This window comes from Micromesistius poutassou, assembly GCF_964030765.1.
Source record: "Micromesistius poutassou genome assembly, chromosome: 23".
Taxonomy (NCBI): domain Eukaryota; kingdom Metazoa; phylum Chordata; class Actinopteri; order Gadiformes; family Gadidae; genus Micromesistius; species Micromesistius poutassou.
Genome location: NC_140293.1, coordinates 3,226,038 through 3,251,037, shown reverse-complemented (window position 1 = coordinate 3,251,037; position 25,000 = coordinate 3,226,038). Strand labels below are relative to the sequence as shown.

Genomic DNA, 25,000 nt, shown 5'->3' with positions numbered 1-25,000 from the left:
CACACACACACACACACACACACACACACACACACACACACACACACACACACACACACACACACACACACACACACACACACACACACACACACACACACACACATCGGAACAGCACCACACTAGTTAGTACTGTAGTAGTACTGGAGTACTACCTCTGGGTAGGACCAGTCTGGGGAGAAGTCTGTGATGACAGCCAGGCGTGAGGACGAGGATGAGGAGGAGGAGGAGGAAGAGGAGGAGGAGGAGGGGAGGAGGGGGAAGGAGAGAAAAGATGAGGAGGGGGAGGGTTGGGGGGGCACCATGTAGCGGACCCCCGAGGGGAAGACTCCAGGGGGAATGGGTCCGGGGGCGGGGCCAGGGATGGGGGGCGGAGCCACCCCTGTGATGAGCTCAGAGATGAGGTCGGGGAACTGGCTGTCAAACGACAGCTCTAGCTCCTCCCCTCCGCCCCGCTCCTCCTCCTCTGTGGCCGAGTGCGTATCCATCGGTGTGTCCTCACAGTCCAACTCCCGCACCTTTTCCTCCTTAACTTGAACTGGGTTGCTACTGTTAGCATGTGGGCTAACCATGGTTTGGGGGTTAGCCAGGCTTGTGCAAGAATGAGGGCTTATCATGGTTTGGGGGTTAGCCAGGCTTGTGCTAGCATAGGGGCTATCCATGGTTTGGGGGTTAGCAAGGCTTGTGTTAGCATGGGGGTTAACCATGGTTTGGTGGTGAACAAGGCCAGTGTTAGCATGGGGGCTTACCATAGTTTGGGGTATTACATGTGAGCGAAGCAGGGTTTGCGGGTTAGCAAGGCCAGGGCTAGCATGGGGAATAATCATGGCTTGGGGATTAGCATGCAGGCTAGCCTGACTTGGAGAATTGGCTCCACGCTCCCTATTCTCTTCCCTCTCCATCGCCCTCTCCTGGCCATGGAGAATATGCTGATTGGTCGCTGGAGAAGGGGGCATGGTCATCTGAGAAGGAGGCGTGACTATTGGTGCGGTCGCCAAGGAGGAGGAACAGAGGTCTCTGGTTAGCTGTGTCTGATTGGCCACCGGGAGCTGAGTGGGCGGACCATGTCCATCCTGACCGAGTGGTGGATCAGTGGTGCTTTGGGGCGGTTGCCGTTGTGATGAGCCAGGAGAGGCGTGGCTTGGCTGAATGACAGGTACACACTCGTTAGAACAGGGACTAGTGGGAAAACCAATTCATGAACCAGCTCATGAAAAAAAATGTGACTGGGCTTTTTGTATGCCATAATGAAATGAGCAGTAGCAGCCTGTGTGTTCCTGTATGCAGAAACAGCCACATATGCCTCGATATACAAAGACACTTTACCTTTGCTATTACACATAGATATCTCTAATATCTCCAGCGCAACCTCCAATAGAACGCTGTGATTGCTTGGTTGCAATTTTGCAACACAACATCATTTTAAACATTTACCTCGAGCATTGAGTTGCGTCGTTCTTTCTGTGATTACATTGTGCTGCCTGAATGTGGGTTGATTATTTTGCTCAAGGGAAATGTTTCAAATTATATTGTGTTGCAAAATTGCAACCAAGCAATCATTTATAGTTGAGGTCGCGCTGGAGATTTTGGGATATATCTATGTCTAATAGCTAAGGTGTCTGTGTGGCGTCTTCATGTATAAACCCAAATAAATATACACACATCACAAACTGCACAATAGAATGCCAGACACTAGACAAAAGTAGAACATTGATACACATGTTAGGATGAAGCGGATCAGACCAGTACCTGGAGGAGTTGCCGTGTGTCCTCCTCCGGGCATGGGGCCAGCTTCACACAGAACGGGAGGAGGGGAGGAGGAGGAGGAGGAGGAGGAGGAGAGACCTGGGAGGGGGAAAGGGGGAGAGAGAGGCCAGGATCCCTGTCCCCATCCCTCCTCTCCGCTTCAGCCGAGGAGAGGGAGGAGAGGGAGAGGGGAGGGGAGGACGGGGGCGTGGAAGGGGTGAGGGAGGAGGTGGGCCCTCCGTAGGTCTGACCCTGCTTGGGGAAGTTGAGGAACGCATCAGGGTCGAACGGAGGGGGGGCCGGGGAGGGGGTGGGGGAGGGGGTGAGGAGCAGGCCTCCAATCACAGGAGAGGGGAGGAGTGTGAGCGAGAGGCTGGAGGCAGGGGGCGGGGAGGGAGGGGGGCCGCACCCCTTCCCAGCTAGGGCGGTGGCCGCCACCGCCGTTGCTGTGGTTGTTGTTGCCATGACGATAACGGCGTTCTGAGGCAGCGCCATGGTCGTCACCCCGTTGTGCTGCTCGCCATAGAAATGGTTGCTCACGGCAACGGTCGCCGTTGAGAGCCGAGGCGGGGGTGGGGAGGAGCTGCCAACAAAAACAGAGCAGTCACCACAACGTCAGCAACACCAAGAAGCTCTGTGTAGCTGTAGTGTGGTAGTTGTAGTTCTGTTTAGCTGCAGTATGGTAGTTATAGTTCGGTGTAGCTGTAGGATGGTAGTTGTAGTTCTGTGTAGCTGTAGCATGGTAGTTGTAGTTCTGTGTAGCTGTAGCATGGTAGTTGTAGTTCTGTATAGCTATAGCATGGTAGTTGTAGTTCTGTGTAGCTGTAGCATGGTAATTGTAGTTCTGTTTAGCTGCAGTATGGTAGTTATAGTTCGGTGTAGCTCTATAAGGTTTTTGTAGTTTTGTATAGGTATAGTATGGTTGTTGTAGTTCTTTACGTCTAGGAGGTACCTGGTACAGGTTACAGTATGTGTATCTCACCTGGAGGGGGGGGAGGAGGTCAGAGGTATCTCATTGGTCGGTCGGGGGCTGCGCTGGGTCTGCAAGTGGGGGGGTCTGTTCTCTCCCCCTCCACCATCCCCGTGCTCGGAAGGGAGGGGGGATGGGGGGAGTTTGGGGGAGATGATGCGATGCTTGGTGCTGTTACATCGATGGGGGATCTCAGCCCCCCCTGGGGATACTAGAGAGAGAGAGTGAGAGAGGGAGAAAGAGAGGGAGAGAAAGAGAGAGAAAGAGTTAGCGAGAGACATGGAGAGGAGAGGGAGAAAAAAGCGAGAGATACTTATCATTGGCCATTCGTATGTGTGTGTGTGTGTGTGCGTGACAGAGACACGAGTGAGCGAGAGTGTGCAGGCATGAGTGCGTGTGCATGTGCGTTGTGAGTGCACGTGAGTGACTGTGCGTTACCCATGGTGTTGGTACAGAGACAGCTGTGTGTTCGGGGCTGTGGTTTGGTCTGCTGGCGGTCCAGGATGTGTTGGACCAGCTGCTCTACGCTCAGGTCCACAGAGGCGCCCACATGGGAGCCCAGCGTCCACTTCATGCTGTGGACTGGACACAGAGTTAGCTGAGGTGTGTACGGAGAGGTGGGCTGGGGTTACCTTTACATTTAGAGGATTCTGCTGAGGCTTTTATCCAAAGCGACTTACAACCATTCATTCACACATTCACACACCGACCACGCAGAGTCAACCACGCAGGGCAGCAGCCAGCTCGTCAGGGTGAGGTGCCTCAGGCGCTCAGGGACACCTCGAAACTCAGCGAGGAGGAGCCGGGGATCGAACTAGCAACCTTCCGGTTACCAGTCCACCCGCTCTACCTCCTGAGCTACTGGCGCCCCCCGCCGGCTGCTAGGAGACGGGGGTGGTTGCTAGGAGACGTACACATGGGTTTCAGCTGGTTGACGAGGTCGTCTCTGCTCCAGCGCAGGCTGTCGTGGCGGTCCGGCACCGCGCACAGCAACGGACCGCATTTCCCAGAATCCTCCAGTGACGGCACGTTAAGGTAGTGGACCAATACGATGTCTGGATTCTGTTGGGATGGAGCACGGTGAGAACTAGTGTTGTGGCGCACTCGTGTTGTGTTGCGGTAGTGTAGTAGGGTTGTAGTGTGGCAGTGTAGTAGTGTAGTAGTTCAATGTGTGTAACATAAGGCGTTACCTGTAGCAACCAGTAACATCGTCTATGGAATGTTGGCACGATGGAGGAATGGACATAGCAACCGTAGAGGCACTGTAACCATGGAAACAAACAGAGGTTGATGCATACACATGCATTTTAGCCTCAAAGCAAGAATTTATTTTTTTCTATTCATTTAATTTACTTTGCTAATTATTTACATCAACTCTCTAGCGCACAATATAATTTCTCCAGAAGACTTAAGGGTTAAGGGGAAATGTCACACCTCTATGCCCTGGACTTTGAGTTTCATGTGGTCTTCCCTGGTGGTTTTTCCATCCTTGCGTTTCTTCCAGCAGTAGCCATCTTTCCTGTACTTCACCTTCTTTCTGTTGTATAATATGATGCTGCCATTGGCCGGTCTGACATTATATATGTATGATATATATATAAAGACAAACAGACGGGAAAGAGGGAAAGAGTTATGTGCCATTTTAGCTGTGATAACGTAGAGTTGTTTTTGAGTGGCTGAAATGTTGGTAATGCAGAGGTTGCTGTTTGTTGCAAAACATGAGTCTAAGTAACAATTAATTAAGCTACGAGTCATTTTACATCGAAAGCTATTGTTCATTGCGATCTTTCCCATGTGGATTAAAATAATTAACAATAAAAAAACATGAAAACATAAAATATACTGAAGAATGCACACCCACTTCTTAATCATTCATAATCCACCTCATCTGCAAATTGCCATTCGTTGCACTATTTAACACTAAGATTAAAAAGTGAAACTCTTTAAATACAATGAATATTTCGAATTAAGAATGGAGCATTAGCTTGTCTTAACTGCTAAAGCCGTCTTTCTGACCAGCCTATTATTTTTTTGGAAATATATTTAGGTGCCAAGCACACAAAGTGTGCGAAGGCAACTTATTGTAATTCTCAATGTTTTTATTATTTTTATTCTGCTGCGTTTGACTTACACAGCCTACACCGATCGCACGCTTTTTATGAAACTTACTAGACGCGTAGAGGTTGACCCAAAACAAAAATTGGTCAGTACAGTCATGAAATGATGCTGAATGAACGCCGTGCTATTTGTGACTGTACGTTGAAGGGCGTGTCCGTGGCGTGCCGTCAAAGTTGGCCATTTTGAATGGAATTTCACTTTTTGTCCTTGTATTTGAACAAACTACTCCTAGGGAATTTATCGGATCTGCTTAAAAATTGGTCAGTACAGTCATGAAATGGTGCTGAATAAACGCTGTGCTATTTGCGACTGTACGTTGAAGGGCGTGTCCATGGCATGCCGTCAAAGTTGGCCACTTTTAATGGAATTTCACGCCGTGGCCTGTCACTAAAATCGCCACAGTTCATAGATGCAATGTTTTGAGCAGGACAGACACAGTGGCTGTTGGGGCCCAAAGTTTCAACTGCTCAGTTAATATGAAGTTGATTGGCAAAACAACATGGCCGCCAGAGGCATCATCAAACGTAATGGTTAGGGTTAAGTTTTTGGACTGCGTTATGGTCTGGTTAGGGTTAGGTTTGATGGTTGATTGGTCGGTAGGGTTAGGGATAGGTTTGATGGTTTATTCGTCGATAGGGTTAGGGTTGATGGTTTATTGGTCGGTAGGGTCAGGGTTAGGTTTGATGGTTTATTGGTCGGTAGGGTCAGGGTTAGGTTTGATGGTTTATTGGTCGGCAGGGTCAGGGTTAGGTTTGATGGTTTATTGGTCGGCATGGTCAGGGTTAGGTTTGATGGTTTATTGGTCGGCAGGGTTAGGTTTGCTGGTTTTGTGACTGTACGTTGAAGGGCGTGTCCGTGGCGGGGCGGTCGGCTCAGCGGGGCAAATATACAATTATATTTGGAAAATGCTGCACATGTTTATGTAAATAGTTGACAATTCGTGTCTGATGTTAAAGACATTTAGTGTTAATTAACGAGCCTAAGTGATACTAAATGCTACTATTGGATTAGCAAGAGAGTAGACCAACTGATGAATTCCATATTTTTAATGTTGCATTTTTGAATTTGGAAATATGGGGTTCAGACATAATCTTTTGAATGCTAAAGTTGGTTAGGTTTGGTTTCCTGATGTCATGCTTCGGTCATGTCGGGTCAAAAATGTTTTGGCCCAATTCAACACTACTGTGTGAGAGTGTGCACACACGTGTGTACATTACCTGGTTTTTAAGGTGTAGGAGAGCCACTCTTCGTGTTTCTCGAAGGAAATAAGAAAAGACGCAATTTCCTGTAGAGAAAACACAACATGAGATTAGATCGCATCATTGATGCCATTGGTTGAAATATGTTTACTTAAGGGTGCTACAGAGTACTGCAGTACTACAATACTACAGCTTACTCCAGTACTACAGTGTACTGCAGTCATATAGTAGTATAGTGTGCTACAGTACTATAGTGTACAGTAGTACTCTGGTATGACAGTGTTCTCCAGTAACACAGTACACCGCAGTAATACATTGTACTACATTGTAAGGCATCTCCCATCCACAACCTCTCCATCGACATGGACAACTCTGTAGTGCCTGAAACTCGATGACTGGGAGTGACACCGGCTGACCATCTGTCCTTTTCTATCAACATGGCTGTGACCACCTACTCCTGCAGATTCATTCCGTTCCTCACCCAAAAGGCCACCCAGGTTTTTGATCCAGGCTCCAGGCTCTCTCATCTCACGTCTAGACTGCGGCCACTCCCTTCTGTGCTGGTCTGCCTGCATGTGCCATTCCTCCTCTTTAGCCCGGCTGGTCTCCATCCCACCCAAGGACGGGATCAAACATAGTTGGATCCCGCTCAACAAAATCTTGATCGTTTGCTGTCCTGTCTACACCACGGTGGAATGAGCTCCTCCCTGACATAAGGACGGCTGAAACCCTGCTCAAATTTTTTCTATGTTGTAGCACTTAGCTTATTTGATTCATTTGATGTACTCAAATTATTCTTTTACTTTTTGGGTTATATCTTCACTGCTGAATGCACTTATTGTAACTTGTAAGTCTCTTTGGATAAATGTGTCAGTTGATTAAATGTCATGTCGGGTAATTCAGGAGTTGGGAAATTGCGATGCACCGAAAAATCCCAAACCAAAACACAAACACCAGGGTCTATATTGCACATGTAGAGACTAAATCAATAACAACACAGCACTTTTTTAGGCAACCGGGGAGAATCAAATCAAATCAAATATCATCTTACATTGGGATTTCCCCTTGTAAAAGAAGTCCCTGTAATGCACAACACATAGGTTCAAATTGTAAGGAGGAATTTCAGGACGGGATGTGGAGCTTATGACACTTAAACCTGAAAATGAGGGGCAGCTGTGGCAATACATTTCTCCCGTTCCCCTGTGTGTCTGTTCGTGTTAAACCCCGGCACTGGAGCGCACTTCCAGCCGGAGTGGTACAGGTCTTCTACAGTGTACTACAGTAATATAGTCTGATCAAGTATTACAGTGTACTCCAGCAGGGGTTCTCAACCACCGGGCCGTGGTGCATTGGCCACTGGGCCGCAGAGATTCAGAAATAAGCCTAACCCCCCCAAAAAAATATTTAAAAAGTGATTTTTTAAAAAATGTTTATTGCATACTGTTAACAGACGATGAACAAGCTCATCTTTGTTTTTATTGGCTTGATGTCTACACAGTATATCACAGTCGTGTTGTTAGACTGATGGACTGTTACTGTCTATTAATACAACTGTGTTTATATTCTTAATAATGGTCCTACAGTATCTGCGTTCATTTGATTAGGTTAGGCAGGCATATAATGGTGTCCTGGTCACTGCATTAGCAACCCCTACTGGTTGGTTGGGGCGCCTGCAGTGTACTGCAGTACTAGTGTGTATACAGTATTACAGTGTACTACAGTAATGAAGTGTGATACAGAAGTGTAGTACAGTAATATAGTGTGAACCAGTCGTACAGTGTACTGCACTACCATAGTGTATATACAGTACTACAGTGTACTCCAGTACCATAGTGTACTCCAGTACTATAGTGTACCATAGTATACTAGTGCTCAACCGAACTTGAGTGTACTACAGTACTACACTATACTATAGCACGACCGTATATATACAGACCTCATTAGAGTTCCATCGCAGGCGTTCTTTAGGCAGGCTGGTGGAGCGAGGAATACATTCAGCCAGCTTGTGAGGGACAAACACCTTCATGTTCACCTGTCTGTCTAGAGAAACACACAGCACCACCTTGATGACATCATCGCTCAGAGACACACCACGCCTTTATGTTCCCTAGGTCTAGAGAATAACACCGCTCACTTGCGTCACTTTTTCTGTATAAAGTGCACTACTATGGTTCCCTATATAGTGGACTAAAGTGCACTATTCTGGATCCCATACCATATAGTGCACTATTTTGGTTTCCTATATAGTGCACTATTCTGGTACCCTTTATAGTGCACTATTCTGGATCCCATACCATATAGTGCACTATTTTGGTTTCCTATATAGTGCACTATTCTGGTACCCTTTATAGTGCACTATTCTGGTTTCTTATATAGTGCACTATTCTGGATCCCATACCATATAGTGCACTATTTTGGTTTCCTATATAGTGCACTATTCTGGTACCCTTTATAGTGCACTATTGTGGTTCCCTATACAGTGCACTATTCTGGATCCCATACCATATAGTGCACTATTTTGGTTTCCTATATAGTGCACTATTCTGGTACCCTTTATAGTGCACTATTCTGGTTTCCTATATAGTGCACTATTCTGGATCCCATACCATATTCATACTTTGCACGTGACGTCACAACGACTGGCTGGCGGGCAAGAACTCCAGCAACGAAACCTAGTAACATAATCAGGACGTCGCCAGTTTTACCACACGAACGGTCATTAGGTTCCTCTTAGTCCAAATACCGTCATGATGGAAAGATTAGTTCAACGGGAGAATTTGTGCCAGGCATACACATGGCAAACTGACAAATTAGACATATATTTTTGTACAGAATCTCCCTGCTTCTGAAATGCGCAAACATCTCCGCCCAGCACTCATTCCACTGTGCAGATTAAATCGGGCAGCCTTCTGTAACAGCAACTGTGCGATCATCCCTGCCCTCACACATTGTTGAAATCATATGCTGGATGCATTAATCTTTCTATGTGTTTTTTAGTGAATGATCGGGCTATAATAAGACCACATTGGCTATGTAATCGCGGACAAAAGGGGACATTTCATAGTGGATGGTGGAATAGTAACATTCACCTTTGCTTTGATTATGAAGATATTCCTGTTTTTCACCTCCCATACGACAGTGTTGTTAACCCATCTGTAGGCTTTCAATTTTTGTGCGGTATAAGGTGACGGATTCTCTATGAGATAAATGTAAATATCTCTTAACTCAACTCGTCTGGTAGAGTCTTTGCCAGCTTCAAAGCAATGAATACATCAGCGGGCGCTGTGTATGGATCACAAGTTCTGAGTATGTTTATCTTCTCTTCGTATCTAATTTTAACATTTTGTGACATATGGTCTAAATAGTTGATTGATTGAAGGCTGCAATTCCCCTGGTTGGCCGTTGTTCGTCGCCATTTTGCCAGCGTTTGTTCCCCCCCCAAGTATTCATGGTAGTCACGTGACCGCAAAGTATGAATAGTGCACTATTCTGGTTCCCTATATAGTGCACTATTCTGGTACCCTTTATAGTGCACTAATCTGGTTTCCTATATAGTGCACTATTCTGGTTTCCTATATAGTATGCTATTCTGGTACCCTTAATAGTGCACTATTGCCGCTTTTCCACCGACAGTACCAGCTCGACTCGCCTCGACTTGGCCCGCCTTTTTATGCGTTTCCATTGGCAAAAAAAGTACCTGGTACCTGGTAGCGGGTACTTTTTTTAGTACCACCTCGAGGTTCCAAGCAAGCGGAGTAGGTACTTTTGTGTGACGTAAACAGGCTGCTGGCCACTGATTGGCCAGAGAGAGACGCCACTGGATGAGTCATGATGAGTGCCACGTCCAAAAGTGAAACCCGACACCTGGCCGGCATATTTAAATACCACTAGCATCTGCGTTCAGTCCACAATAGCGATTGAATTTTGAAATAGGTACTTTTTTAGATGGAAATGCGATGTGCCTGGAACCAAACCGAGTCGTGCCGAGATAAGTCGTGGCGAGTCGAGCTGGTACTGTCGGTGGAAAAGCGGCATAATCAGGTTGAGGCCTGCAACCAACAATCAATCTCTGTCGATTAATTGATGAATGGTATAATCATCATCATTTTATTTAAAAAACTAAATGTTATTCCAAATGGTCAATATAAACACAAAAACACTCCTAAATGTATGCTATATAACATGAGCAGAAGATATATGCTAGTTTTTCCAATAAAGTGTACAACAACATTTTTTATGTTGCTTGAACGGACCTGAGCTGTTAAAACAATAATTCATTATAAATAATGAAATAAAAACAGGTTAATCACAAACCAAGTGTTATCAGGGTTTACTACATCAAATAGCTTTAACAACATGGACTATGGGGGTAGAGTGTTTCTGCAGAAACACTTTCTCACACTCTCACACACCCTCACTCTCTTTCACACAGACTCACTTTGCATTGCAACACAAACATGTTATTACCATGTAAGTGATGACGTAGCAAGCTCCACGACAAAGTGTGCAACTAAATAGACTTGATGAGTGACGTAGCCAGCACAGCGACAGGCTGCAACAACATAGACCCAACGAGTGACGTAGCCACCTCCGCGACAAAGCATGCAACAGCATAGACCCAACGAGTTACGTAGCCAGCTCTGCGACAGTGTGCCACCAACGAGTGGCGTAGCCAGCTCCACAGCATGGTGTGCCACATTGATCCAATGAGTGATGTAGCCACCACCGCGACAAAGCTTGCAACAGCATTGGCCCAATGAGTGACATAGCCAGCCCAACGACACAGCATGCAACAACATATACCCAACAAGCTTTTTTGGTTCCCTATATAGTGTGCTATTCTGGTTCCCAATATAGTGTGCTATTCTGGTTCACTTTATAGTGTGCTATTCTGATTCCCTATATAGAGCACTAAACTGGTTCCCTTTATAGAGCGCTAAACTGGTTCCCTATATAGTGAGCTATTCTGGTTCCCTATAAAGTGAGCTATTCTGGTTCCCCATATAATGCCCTATTCTGGTTCCCTATACTATGTACTATTCTGGTTCCCTATATAATGTATTATTCTGGTTGAATCTATAGTGCATGATATGAGGCATAACCATTTTGAAGCTTTGTCCGCTAATGGAGTGTAATGCAGCGTACAACTTATAAACTTAGGTCCACTCTATATCCCATGAAGCATTGCAGGTGTACATTTGTTGTTGGATTCATCCAATAGAGATGGTCCGGCACAGACAGGTTATTTATGCAAATGAGCTATCAGAGGGTGAAATCTCAGATGTGTCCACAGCATAACATAAGTGTCTGAATCCCCCTTTATCTCCCTAGAAAGTTTACTTTATAGGGGACTGGGACACTCACCTGTTTCCGTGGAAACCATCTTCTTGGTGCTCATGACGATGGTTCGGGAACATCACTGCTTCCTGCTTTGTTCCGCTACAGACATACACAAACACACCCACACCTGAGCCTCAGGAACATGTTCACATATACTATGTGAACAACACTATGTGATATACTATGGTGTACACGCACAATTTTGCCCTCTCCTTGCCTCGCACTGTCTAAAGGGTCAGGGTGGGGCAGAGCAAACAGAGCGGGGGACATCACATGGAATGACTGGATCTCTCTGAACTAAACCAAACTTTGGAACACACCATCACTCTGTTGCTTGGCAACCACGGCCCTGTGTTACTTAGCAACCACAGCTCTGTGTTGTTTGGCAACGACAGCTTTGTTGCTTAGCAACCACAGGTCTGTGTGGTAGCACACACACACACACACACACACACACACACACACACACTGACACACACACACACACACACACACACACACACACACTGACACACACACACACACACACACACACACACACACACACACACACGGCTGGTTCTCTGGCGAACACATCTGAGATAAGACACATCTAGGATAAGACATGTTTTGGATACGAAAAGCTAAGTCAAGATTAAATAAAGTGATACTTTATTCTCATCTTGATGGCAGTTAGCTTTGTGAGGCTAGCTAGTTAGCCTCACACCGGAACAGTGAACGTTACCTGAGAGTGGATAGGGTTAATTATATTCCCTTAAATCGGTTCCTTATGTTATATCTATGCCTTATGCCGAGGATACCTTGGATGACAGCACGCTGAATAGCCCATAAGAGTCGCAGTAGCGACGATTAGCATGGTTAGCTTAGCCTAGTTTACCTTCCGCCTTCAGCACCACCGCCATCTTCTCCTGCTCTGACGTCACCACGGGGTGGCTCCAAAGTAATGAGATGTAATTTTTGGTATTATTTGAATCTATTTATTAATATAATTTCATTCGTGACATGTAGAATTATAACTTCAACATTTTGTGTAAGTAGTTGTCTCTCGCGTTCTTGATAGTTATTTCAATAAACAGCAAACACAGTATTGAATCATCTAACAGTCTTCAATTAAAGCATTTATAATATTAAACAGTCTTCAGTTAAACCATGCATCATCTTAGCAGTCTTCAGTTAAATCGTCAATCATCTAAGTGTTCAGGTAAACCATCACTCATTTTACTCTTCAGTTAAACTATCAATCATCTAATAGGTCATCTATAAACTATCCATTATTGGAAGTGTTCAAGCAATAATGCACTTGTAAAAATATCATTACGAAAACAGCGAAACGAATTGAAACAAATTAAGTTATTATACAAGTTTGACAGAATATGTATTTTAAACCAACTGTGAAAAATTGTTTTCAAGTAATATCCGTGACATCCTCGAGCCATATATGGCCTGTGAATGGACGACATGCTGCCTCCGCCTGCTGACCACTACCAGGTACTGCACTGCAGTGATACCCAAACATGAAACATTACATGGAACTGCCCACGAATATAAATAACACTGTATTCCTTGTGCCTTAGGTCTTACAGTCATAATCAAATAAGTAAAATAAAGACATAACACATTAGAGAAGGTATTTTAGACAAAATATCTGTTTATTTGTATAAAAACGCCTGCAGTGCCCAGTAAAGGTAATCTGTATTGCCTGTGTGTCGACCCACAGGGACACTGTCTCTATGTCAATGCAGAGACAACTAGTATCAAATGTGTTGATCACAGCTTAAATACACACCTCTTTCTTCACATAGGCTAGGGGGAAGAGCTTAAATACACACACCTCCTTATTCACATAGGCGGGGGGGGGGGAGACCATGAGGAAGAGAGGAGAATAGGGCAGTGTGAGCGACAGAGCTGGGAAGAGAGAGGAGAATTGGCTGACTGGGGGTAGAGGGGAAGAGAGGAGAAAGGCTAGGGGGAGGGGGAGAGGGGACGAGAGGAGAATAGGCAAGGGGGAGGAAGAGAGGGGGCAGATGAGAATAGGAGGGATAGGATTTTAGAATAACAGATGGTACTTCTATCTAGTTAGTACAAGTTGTTGGGACCAAATTAAACTGGTTTGATGAAAAATAAACTCTTCAACATACTTTACCGCCCTTTACAACTCTCCCCTGGCCAGACAGAGAAGCATAGAGACAGACAGGTATAGAGGCTGACAGGTATAGAGAAAGACAGAGAGGCAAATGTAGAGTGGGTTTGTGTTGCTGTGCTTGGCTGAGTCCTAGGGGAGGACCAGAGGATGTGGCTGGCCGGGTACCCAGGAGAGATGCACCATGGGTAGAGGAGAGGTGCACCCTGGGTACCAGCGAGAGATGCTCCATGGGTATAAAGGGAGAGATGCTCCATGGGTCGAGGTCATCACAAGCCCTGCCTGATACTCTGGATGATCTGGAAGATGGCTGCAAAAACAATACCATGGAAACATCAGCAACAACTCCCATATTCATTTATAATAACGAATCAAACAATACAATGGAAACATCAGCAACAACTCCCATATTAATTTATAATAATAACGAATCAAACAATACAATGGAAACATCAGCTACAACTCACATATGGCATTAGAATGTTAAATCTAGTATCTGTTGCCATGTGGTATCACTGCTTGGGCATCAGTCTGTCATCTGTTGTCATGCACACACTGTCGCTAGCTGCTATGGCATCAGAATTTGTCATATCATATTCTTCCCATGAAGGAGAAGAATAAAATATTGGACGATCTACCGTGCAGCCCTAGCCTGTGGGAAAAGAGTTGGTTGTTACATATAAATGATAATCTGCTCCAGGTGCTCCTTTCACAAATCACAACTCATGTTTGTGTCTGCATCAAAAATCATCACTTGTTGATTTATGACAAGATATTGCTCCGATGTTAAGCTAGGAGCTAATATGACTAGTTGTCATCATAGGAACTTTCAAGAAAGAACCATATTATTGTGCTTTTACAAATTTTTGATAAAGCAACCATTCGGAACACATTGGAAGTCTTGGGAAAGTAATTAAAAGTGTATTCCCTTCCCATGAACACGCTACTCTTATCTCTGAATGCCAATGGAAGCGTCCATCCGATTGCAATGATATCCCAAGTAACTGCACACCTTGACGCACAATGATGAATGAAGGGATTACACAGCTCTAACAGCGAATTTACAGATACGTCGGCGTAATAATGCTCACCTGATCCACAGATGGTAATAATTAATTCTTGATACGAAGAATGTTAATATCAATAATGATAATGCTCACCTGATCCACAGACAACAAAGACGAAGAGGGCCAGCAGCCAGGGGCCAACCGGTGACTTCTCATCAGTCACCGGACGCTGGAAAACCGTAATTACATAATTATTAATTAACACTTTGTCATCATAACACAAACAGTGATGATGACTTCATTTTTAATAAATAAAAAAATATATAGTATTTTGCTAGCGTTTATACCGGGCGTACTATCATTATGAGAGTGTTTATAATGGGCTGGTTAGCACTATGTTCATATGAAGAATGGGCTAGCTAGATAGTAAAAGGTTATGTCGTTAGAGAGGGCTAGCTACATATAATAATGACAGTGTTGAGAATGGGCATGCTATCATATTGCTAGGGTTAAGAATGGGCTTGCTAGCACAATGCTAGTGTTTAGAATGGGCTAGCTAGATAGTGTAATGTGAGCACTGAGAACGGGATGGCTAGATAGCAATGTGCTAGTGGTAAGAGTAGGCTTGTTAGCACAATGCTAGTGTTTAGAATTAGCTAGCGGTCCGTACTGCTGTTTTTTGGACGTGTCCCCGTTGTGTGATGGTCTTGCTATGCCGCTCGTTCGCTACTTTCATCCGCTGTATTGCCGACATGTTCCCGCCACTACTCGAGCTTCGAGAGCCGCCTCAAATTTCAACACACGCCGCTGTATCGGTAATCGAGTGGTCGCTGGTAGGGTTCCGCGTCTCCGGTACTACGGGAGCCGAGTGGCCGCTGGTAGCGTCGGTTCTCCGGTACTACGGTAGCCGAGTGACAGCTGTTGTGGTCCGCGTGTCGGATACTACGGTGGCCGCTGGTAGTGTTCCGGGAACCGAGTGGCTGGTTGCTGGTAACGGCGGTGTCTCCTCTACTATGGTGACCGCTGGTGGTGTCCGTCTCCGGTACTACGGTAGCCGAGTTGACTCTAGTAGCGTCGGTTTAGCTGGGAGCTGGGGGGTAACATGGTGGACTAGCTGATGGCTGATGGTGCGTTCAACTTCAAATCAAATGGGATATGGCACTGACCTTTTGAAAAGTATTGCCATATGACCGTACTGACAGTACCATAACACCATCCGTTTAATTCCACTACTTCAGTTTTCCTACGTTTTCTTTGCAGACACGATACCAATGAACTAGGAGGAGTGGAAACACAGCTGATCGCCACTCGGTTGACCTTTTATTGATGTAAACATGCAAATCGAATTAATAATAAGCAGTATACATTAGGGGAATAATTAGGATGAGTTGGGTTGGGAAAGCTGTGAACGTCTCCCTTGATGTGTCGATTCAGTTTTCATGTATTCAGGAGTCTTCGTTGTAGTATTAGTTGAAACAGTGTTTACAAGTCGGAAGGTTGTTTTTATGGACTCCATGTGACGGAAACGCAGCATGATGGAGGCTCGTCACTGGAACTAGGACCTGATGGAGCGGGTCGCTGTTCATCGTATCTGATGAATTTTATTTATACTATCTCTTTATTTAACCCTGGTTTATTGGTCTTTCTAAAAAAGCAAAATTACTCTTTGCTTGGCAACACGATCACTACCACCATCAACGTCATCCAGCCAGGATTTTTCTAAAACTACAAATCTACATTTTAATTGTAATGGCCTTTAACTCCTAAACCATAAATTGGTATCTCGAATCTATATATGTAATCTATGTCTGTGATCTCTACCTCTATCTGTGTACTGTTAATCTATATCTGAATATCTAGTGTGGGAAGATCTCATGCAATCATTGAAGACTTTTCACCTTCCTGTCCTTTTATTTCTGAAGTTCAACAGCTTGACAAGCATGTCACGTTTACGCAATCTATATATGTTTCACTCACACACACACACACACACACACACACACACACACACACACATCGAATTAAGAGTTCTGCTGGCGGAGTGGCCAGGGGTCAAGGTTTACAGTCAACAGAGACTGTTAACGATCCAACATGGACGTTACGTCATGGATTTTACATCATGATGTTAGGTCATTGATCTGGCTTCATGGTGTGACATCAGGGACATGACGTCACAAAGGTGACATCACGGTGTGACGTCATCAATGTAACTTCCTGGTGAGTCACACACGGACTCAGAGTTCTGCTGGCGGTTTGGCCAGGGGTCAAGGCTAACAGTTCAGAGACTGTCAAAGATCCAACATGGATGTGACATCATGGATGTACCGTCATGGAGGTTGTATCATGGAGGTGATGTCATGGAGGTGACATCACAGATGTACCGTCGTGGAGGTGATATCATGGAGGTGACCTCATGGATGTGACATCACGGGTGTGACATCACAGTGGGATGTCACGGAAGTGTCTCAGGTCAGGTGGCTAGCAGCCCAGCCCACTGAGAGAGCCGATGCGGTCCATCTTCATTCCAAAACAGCCTCTCCCGCCCGCCATGCGCTTCCTGCTGCGCCCACGCAACTTCCTATTGCTCTTGATGAAGTCGAGGAAGAACCGGTGGACCTCTTGCGGTCTGGCGGCCAATCCGCTCGTAGAAGAGGGGGAAAGGGCGGGGCTCTGTGCTGAGGCCTCTGTGAGGTCATCATAGATGGGAGGGGCCATGATGAGGGAAAGGAGATGGCTTCCAAATAACTTTACAACCTGGAGAGAGAGAGAGAGAGAGAGAGAGAGGTAAAGAGACATAGACGGAGAGAGATATAGAGAGAGTTAAGGATATTGGCCTTTTCAATAGAGATAATGCTAACATTTACTTCCAGTATAACAAATGTAACAACATTATTATTCCTAACCCAGTTTAACCAGAACCTTTGCAACAATGCTATTTCTGGAGGGTGGACAAGATGATGATGGTGATGGTGAGGATGATGATGATGATGATTATGATGAGGATGATGATGATGATGATGATGACGAAGAGTTATCTGACCTGCTTGTCGCTGGCAGGACGAGCATCCATGCATGGTGAGAAGAGGAGGACGAGAAGGAGGAGGAGGGTAGAGCAAGGAGCCATCGCAGGAGAACAAGATGCTATCCAACAATGTCCACACAAACAATCCAGCGATAACCTGTCTCTCTGTCTATTTGTCTGTCTCTCTGTCTGGCTGTCTGTCTGCCTGTCGCTCTGTCTGTTTGTCTTCCTCTCTGTCTCTCTCTCTGTCTGTCTGTTCTGTAGGATCAGAACGGGTCTATCTGTGAATCTGGATCTCAGACTCCTTATAAAGGACACAACTCTGTGATGTCACACATTCTAGGAACTGTCCCCTTGACAACCCCTTCCCCCCCCCCCCCCCCCCCCCCCCCACACGCACACACACACACACACACACACACACACACATGGATGCACATACGCACGCAGACACACGTACACATGGATGCACATACACGCACACATGCATGCAAACACATACACACACACACACACACACACACACAGGACTAGTATTGTAATATAATTTCAAACATTTCTTCTCAAAATAACGAAACCATAATATAAATAAATAAACCAACCACTATTCATGATCTAATAATAATACTTTTTGTAACAACTATTCATGATCTAATGTTGATCGTTATCTAATTAACTGTTTACACTCATGGTCCTGAGATTGTTCACGTGTGAACAAGCTCAGAGTCCACATCCCGTCGACTCCCATCATTTACCAAATGAGGAACGCCCATAATTATCTGGATTTCTCAATAAGCTCACTCAGCCTCATATGTTGGTTTCATTCATTCATAATACAAAGTGAAAAAAGTTACTAAAGAGTTGATCGCGTCCGATTACATTTGGAAAACCGGTTGCCACTGCAAATTGCTTTTGAACGTTGGCCTGTTCAACTGCAGTGTACGGAAAACGAATGCAGCGGGGAGGCAGGCGGATAATGCTATCTCATCCTGGGCATCACATGGCTAAGGCTGGACTGGCATGTCCCCGACCCGTAGAGTTCTACTGCTGTTATACTGCCACGGTATCCTGTACCATGACTGACATATAGACATACTGACATCATATAGTACTCTGTACATCTTATACTTTAGAGTACTATTACTGCAACATTAATGCTGCCCCAGTATCATATACCACATTAATAGCCTTGTAGATTAAAAACCCAGTCGGTGTAGGATATATACATGGGATGCCGTAGAATTGTTCACTGTGTGTTAGTTTGTGTGTGTGTGTGTGTGTGTGTGTGTGTGTCTTAGTCCTATGGTTCATCTGGTGTATTCATTTGTTACAATTAAGTTGCAGCATGCATTCATTCACACACACACACCCCCCCCCCCCCCCCCACCTCTCTCGGGGTGGACCAGGTGACCTGTGACCCCTGCTGCCTCGCCCCCTCGTAAAGCGTTACCGTGACAATGAACAGACAGTGAGGAAGTATTTCCTGTAGAGCAGAGTGTTACCAACCACCTATCTGTAACCATAGCAACCAACAGCAAGCACACACACACACACACACACACACACACACACACACACTAATAATTACACAAAGAGAGACAGGTAATTAAAGAGCAGGTAGGGGTTAGACAGTACAGAGACAGGTCAAAAGGTAGCCAGTAGGAGTTCAACAGTACAGAGACAGGTAATTACAAGCATGTAGGGGTTAGAAGGTACGGAGACAGGTAAGGAGCATTAAGGGGGGTTGGCGGTCTGGTTGGTCTGGTCCTCTGATGCCTGCTTCCTTTTTTCTTAAAACAATTCGGGCCCTTCTTTTCGCATGGACTGACTTAGTTGTGATTGGCCCATGAGCCCGGTCCAAGAATACGTAGGGAGCATTCTCTTACATGCACCCAGAATAGCAGACAGATAGAGAGACAGACAGGGCTGGCAACAGTGTTATGGCTTTTCTGACTGTCCACCATCCCACCAATGCCAACGCATCTACCTAACCAATACACTACTTTTCCCCCACACTAATAATACACGCTTATACACACTCATAAATACTAGTACTCAGTAATACTACTATATAATACAATACAATACAACTATATACAATCCCCTGGTCTCTTGCCCTCTCACACATACGCACGCACGCACGCACGCACGCACGCACACACGCACACACACACACACACACACACACACAATAGCTGTGTGAGAGAGAGGGTGTGAAGAGGGTTAGGGGGCAGGAATGTTGTCTGCGTCACAGAACTGCTAACATGCACACACACACACACAGGTTATTTTTTGGGGGTCAGATGAACATCGCTAGGCAACCATCAATCTTTTCCTTAAACTCCCTGAGAGTAAGCCCTGACGGCACCATGACGACCAGTCTGATGTCACTACGTCGACCAGTGTGGCTAGGGTGTAGGTGTGTTGGTGTGTTTAGTGCGTTGTGTGTTGGTGTGTTTAGTGTAAGTATTTATAGTGTTTTGGTGTGTTTTAGTGTGTTAGTGTGTGGGTCTATTTGTGGGTCTAGAGGTCAGAATTAAGGGTTAAGGATTCAATCTATCGTCCAATCAGACACTGAGTTCAGTGTATTGTTCAAATGTTTTATTACAACATAAAAACCTCAGGGAGAGAGAGATGTAGAGAAAGAGAGAGAGAGGGGGGTAGAGACAGAGAGACAGAGAGAGAGAGGTAGTGGTCTAGTTGATCTTGGGGTGACGGTAGTCCTTGCCAGCAAACTTGGCCTTGTCTCCAAGCTCCTCCTCGATCCTGGTTAAAAAGTTAAAAGATATCGGTTGAAGGTCAAAGGTTACAGGGAGGTGAAAATAGGACCATGTATCGGGGGAGAATGGTCCACCAGGAGTTAGGAATGAGTGGATGAATACAGCGCAGGTTAAAATACCTCATTCAGAGTACCTCAATCATTTAGGAACTGGTTATATACTGGTCTAATACTGGTTGCATCTACTGGTTATAAACTGGATATATACTTGGTTATATTTGTTATATACTTAATGAGTATAAACTAGTTACTTACTTGCTACTTACTTGTATATACTGGGATATATACTGGGTTATACTGGTTATATACCAGTCATATACTGGTTACACCATTTTTTCCAGTTATGTACTGGTACTGGTTTCTACTGGTTTAGTTTTTACCTCATCAGCTGGTTGTACTTGGACAGACGTTCTGATCTGCATGGAGCCCCAGTCTTAATCTGAGGGACAGAGCAGGGATTATCTATGTATCATCCATCCATGATCCATGATCTGTCCATCATACAACATCCATCATCCATCATCCAACCATTAGCGTTCAGTGATCATCCATCAATTATCTATCTCCCATCTCCATCCATCATCCATGATCAATCAGCCATCTATGATGCATCCTCCATGATCCATGATCCATCCATCACCTCCTACTCCTACCTGTCCGGTGCAGAGTCCGACCACAAGGTCTGAGATGAACGTGTCTTCTGTTTCTCCGGAGCGATGGCTCACCATCACCCCCCAGCCGTTGCTCTGGGCCAGTTTACACCTGCACACATTACAAGCACACAGTCACACACACAGGCACACACACACACACACACACACACACACACACACACACACAGACACACACACACACACACACACACACACACACACACATTATAAACCAAATATTACAGATTACAGACTAAATATTGAAGATTCTAGAATACATACTACAGATTACAAACCACAGAATAGATATTAGAGTTTACAGACAGATTACGGAATACAGATTATATATAACATATTAGGGAATAAAGAATGGAGAATAGAGGTGAAAAAATATTAGAGATTAGAGATTAAACATGATACATTACAGAAAACAGACTATAGATTACAGACGATTATATATTACAGATGACAAACTATAGATTAAAGACTACAGATTACATCTGACAGACTACAGATTAGAGACTACAGACTGAAATATTACAGACTCCAGATTAGAGACTACAGACTACAAACTACAGATTACAGACTACAGATTACAGACCACAGATTACAGATTACAGACCACAGACTACAGATTACAGACCACAGACTACAGACTGCAGATGACAGATTACAGACTACAGATTACAGACCACAGACTACAGATTACAGACTACAGATTCAAATGACAGACGACAGACTGCAGGTGGTGTCTTACGCCTGGATGGACTCTGTGACGGAGCCGATCTGGTTGACCTTGAGCAGCAGACAGTTGCACGCCTTTTTCTCCACCGCCTGCTGGATGCGCTTTGGGTTGGTCACCGTCAGGTCATCACCCACCACCTAGACACACAGTATATATATATATATATATATATATATATATATATATATATATATATATATAGACATACATACATGAACATCCTTCTGATATGATGTATTCTATACGTACATACCTGTATGTCTACTGCTGCAGTGAAGTCGGCCCAGTTGGCCCAGTCGTCCTGGTCGAAGGGATCCTCAATTGACTGGACTAGAGAGAGAGAGAGAGAAAGAGTTGGTTCCAACACACGGTATGCTATCGCTATGCTATTGCTATGCTAAGGGTAGTTATAGAGGTCTACTAGCTGTTATACCTGGGTAGTTATAGAGGTCTACTAGCTGCTGTACCCGGATAGTAAAGGCCTACTAGCTATACCTGGGTAGTTAAGGTCTACCAGCTATACCTGGGTAGGTAAACAGGTCTACTAGCTGCTATACCTGGGTAGTTAGCGATGAAGGTCTTGTAAAGATCTCCCAATTGCTTTCCACTGATGTGCCTGGCCGGGTCGTCGGGGGATTTGAAGTCCAGGTCGTATTTGCCGCTCCTGTAGAACTCAGATGCCGCCACGTCCATCCCGATGATGATCTTATCGGGGTAGCCCGCCTTCTCTATGGCACTCTTCAACAGCTCCAGAGCTGCACACACACACACACACACACACACACACACACACACACACACATTAACCTGATGTACAATGTAGTCCCCCAACTAGGGCAGGAAGGCCCAGGTACATATACAAAAACACACACACACACACACACACACACACACACACACACACACGTACCTCTGCACACACACACACACACACACACACACACACACACACACACACACACACACACACCTGATGCACTCACTCCTATGACAGGATACACAGATACACATACATACACTCTAACACACACACATACATAGACACACACACACACACACACACACACACACACACACACACACACACACAGACTGGTACCTTCGTTGTTCTCCAGGATGTTTGGGGCGAAACCGCCCTCATCCCCCACATTGGTGGCGTCTTTACCATACTTTGCCTTAATGACATTTTTGAGGTTATGGTACACCTGCAACCACACACACACACAAAATATTGTTATCCTTCACCATTGGAGGATCAGTACACACGTGCTACACCACTTGGAGCCTCCTCTGTCATACCTTAGAAACCATTCAGTTTTTCCTTTCCATTTAGTCAACAGGGGGAGGGGTTGTGGAAGGTGTAAAATGCATAATCTGTACATTGTTGTAACTGTAATGTATACATATCTTAATACAACATGAACACTCCATTCATTATTTATAACATGTTTTAATGTATTATTACCATATTCTAATACGGTACACTATGTTGGTATCAGTATTATATTACACCATATTATTAATATGTATATGTTGTATTGTTGTATATATATGTTATATTATATTAAACTTGTTAAATAAAAAATATTATGATTATTTTTCTATAAAGAATTCTACGTTAGATCATTATTGAATTATAATAATATTCTAATTAATTATTATGCATAGCATGATATGTTAGTATGAAGTGCACCTCAGCTCCGATCCTCATGGCCTCGTGGAAGTTGGCGGCCCCTACTGGTAGAATCATGAACTCCTGCATGGCCAGTTTATTACCAGCATGGCTCCCTCCATTAATCACATTGAAGGCCTGCAAGAGTTACACATATTAGAAACATTACAATATATATAAATATATATATACAATTTCCTCTATAAATGTCCTAAAGCCCCACCCACTCACAGGAACGGGGAGGATAACGTCTTTGTTGCCAGCGAGGTCAGCGATGTGGCGGTACAGAGGAACACCCTTCTCTGCCGCTCCGGCCTTGCACACCGCCAGCGACACGCCCAGGATAGCATTAGCACCAAACTTAGCTACACACACACACACACACACACACACACACACACACACACATACACACACACACCAGAATACAGTATAGCATTAGAATCGAGCAAACCAATATAGCTGGACAGATACAGATATACCAACACACAGACAGACAGACAGACAGACAGACAGACAGACAGACAGACAGTTACATTTGTTTTCAGTGCCGTCCAACTCCAACATGAATTTATCAATCTTCTCCTGATCGACCACACTGAAGTTCTACAGAGAGAGAGAGAGAGAGAGAGAGAGAGAGAGAGAGAGAGAGAGAGATGGTTGGTGATGATAATAATAGCAATAATGAGCATAATTGTGAAGTATTAACTATTAATAGATGCGGTACCTTCTCAATAAGTTTGGGGGAGATATCCTTATTTACATGGTCCACAGCCTTCAATGTTCCTGCAGATGAAAACACCAGCATAAATATAATCCCCCTGTAGCCATACATTCATCAGATTGTAAACATAGTCCCACTGTATCTATACATCACCAGATTATGTCATTATCCAACTGTAACTATACATTCAACAGATTATAACATTACCACACTGTAAATATGTATGATATTAATGTTGCTTATCAGATATTTATAACATTATTATATATTCATTGATTACTTTTCCCCAGGAAGGGTTTTCCCAATTATTGATCATAAATCATAGTATTTTATGTATGATTATATATGAATACATATAACTTTATGCTATAGTATCATCTATTACCTTTCCCCAGGTAGCGAGTCTTGTCTCCGTCCCGGAGCTCCAGAGCCTCATGGATACCTGTAGACGCACCGCTAGGGACGGCAGCCCTGAACAGCCCTACCCACACCATGGCACAAAGTACACACATTAATACCCACACCAGGGCATAAAGCACACACATTAATACACACACCAGGGCCCAAAGCACACACATTAATACCCACACCAGGGCTCAAAGCACACACATTAATACCCACACCAGGGCCCAAAGCACACACATTAATACACACACCAGGGCATAAAGCACACACATTAATACACACACCAGGGCATAAGGTACACACATTAATACCCACACCAGGGCCCAAAGCACACACATTAATACACACACCAGGGCCCAAAGCACACACATTAATACCCACACCAGGGCATAAAGCACACACATTAATACACACACCAGGGCATAAAGCACACACATTAATACACACACCAGGGCATAAAGTACACACATTAATACACAC

General features: G+C 44.7%; 4 protein-coding genes across 6 annotated transcripts in view; all 4 read right to left on the bottom strand.

Moving 5' to 3' along the window:
- Positions 1-12,288, bottom strand: part of camta2 (calmodulin binding transcription activator 2) — a 23,277-nt gene extending 10,989 nt beyond the window's left edge. The window contains exons 1-11 of one of the 2 annotated variants that reach the window (XM_084487091.1): positions 12,251-12,288; positions 11,398-11,472; positions 7,970-8,073; positions 6,052-6,119; positions 4,151-4,286; positions 3,907-3,978; positions 3,631-3,778; positions 3,155-3,298; positions 2,729-2,927; positions 1,750-2,329; positions 156-1,145 (exon numbers count right to left, since the gene is read on the bottom strand). In XM_084487091.1, coding sequence (XP_084343217.1) covers positions 156-1,145; positions 1,750-2,329; positions 2,729-2,927; positions 3,155-3,298; positions 3,631-3,778; positions 3,907-3,978; positions 4,151-4,286; positions 6,052-6,119; positions 7,970-8,073; positions 11,398-11,431 — 2,475 coding nt within the window. In that variant the 5' untranslated portion in view covers positions 11,432-11,472; positions 12,251-12,288. The remainder of the gene's footprint in view (positions 1-155; positions 1,146-1,749; positions 2,330-2,728; positions 2,928-3,154; positions 3,299-3,630; positions 3,779-3,906; positions 3,979-4,150; positions 4,287-6,051; positions 6,120-7,969; positions 8,074-11,397; positions 11,473-12,250) is intronic. The other variant, XM_084487090.1, reaches the window with a different exon arrangement.
- A 719-nt stretch (positions 12,289-13,007) lies between these two features.
- On the bottom strand, positions 13,008-15,539 carry LOC311368345 (stress-associated endoplasmic reticulum protein 2). Its single transcript, XM_084487147.1, has 3 exons — positions 15,191-15,539; positions 14,674-14,749; positions 13,008-13,823 (listed from the first exon to the last, which is right to left on the bottom strand). The coding sequence occupies exons 1-3, from the start codon at positions 15,272-15,274 to the stop codon at positions 13,783-13,785; spliced, it is 201 nt and encodes a 66-aa protein (XP_084343273.1). The 5' UTR covers positions 15,275-15,539; the 3' UTR covers positions 13,008-13,782.
- A 1,044-nt stretch (positions 15,540-16,583) lies between these two features.
- Positions 16,584-17,879, bottom strand: LOC311368862 (C-type natriuretic peptide 2-like). Its single transcript, XM_084487639.1, has 2 exons — positions 17,424-17,879; positions 16,584-17,274 (listed from the first exon to the last, which is right to left on the bottom strand). The coding sequence occupies exons 1-2, from the start codon at positions 17,592-17,594 to the stop codon at positions 16,999-17,001; spliced, it is 447 nt and encodes a 148-aa protein (XP_084343765.1). The 5' UTR covers positions 17,595-17,879; the 3' UTR covers positions 16,584-16,998.
- Positions 17,880-20,128: 2,249 nt separating this feature from the next.
- The window catches only part of eno3 (enolase 3, (beta, muscle)), a 7,453-nt gene continuing 2,581 nt past the window's right edge, over positions 20,129-25,000 (bottom strand). For both annotated transcript variants that reach the window (XM_084487603.1, XM_084487604.1), the window contains exons 3-14: positions 24,501-24,596; positions 24,119-24,177; positions 23,928-23,997; positions 23,623-23,756; positions 23,413-23,529; positions 22,819-22,924; positions 22,277-22,474; positions 21,973-22,049; positions 21,732-21,856; positions 20,975-21,083; positions 20,702-20,760; positions 20,129-20,308 (exon numbers count right to left, since the gene is read on the bottom strand). In XM_084487603.1, coding sequence (XP_084343729.1) covers positions 20,239-20,308; positions 20,702-20,760; positions 20,975-21,083; positions 21,732-21,856; positions 21,973-22,049; positions 22,277-22,474; positions 22,819-22,924; positions 23,413-23,529; positions 23,623-23,756; positions 23,928-23,997; positions 24,119-24,177; positions 24,501-24,596 — 1,220 coding nt within the window. In that variant the 3' untranslated portion in view covers positions 20,129-20,238. The remainder of the gene's footprint in view (positions 20,309-20,701; positions 20,761-20,974; positions 21,084-21,731; positions 21,857-21,972; positions 22,050-22,276; positions 22,475-22,818; positions 22,925-23,412; positions 23,530-23,622; positions 23,757-23,927; positions 23,998-24,118; positions 24,178-24,500; positions 24,597-25,000) is intronic.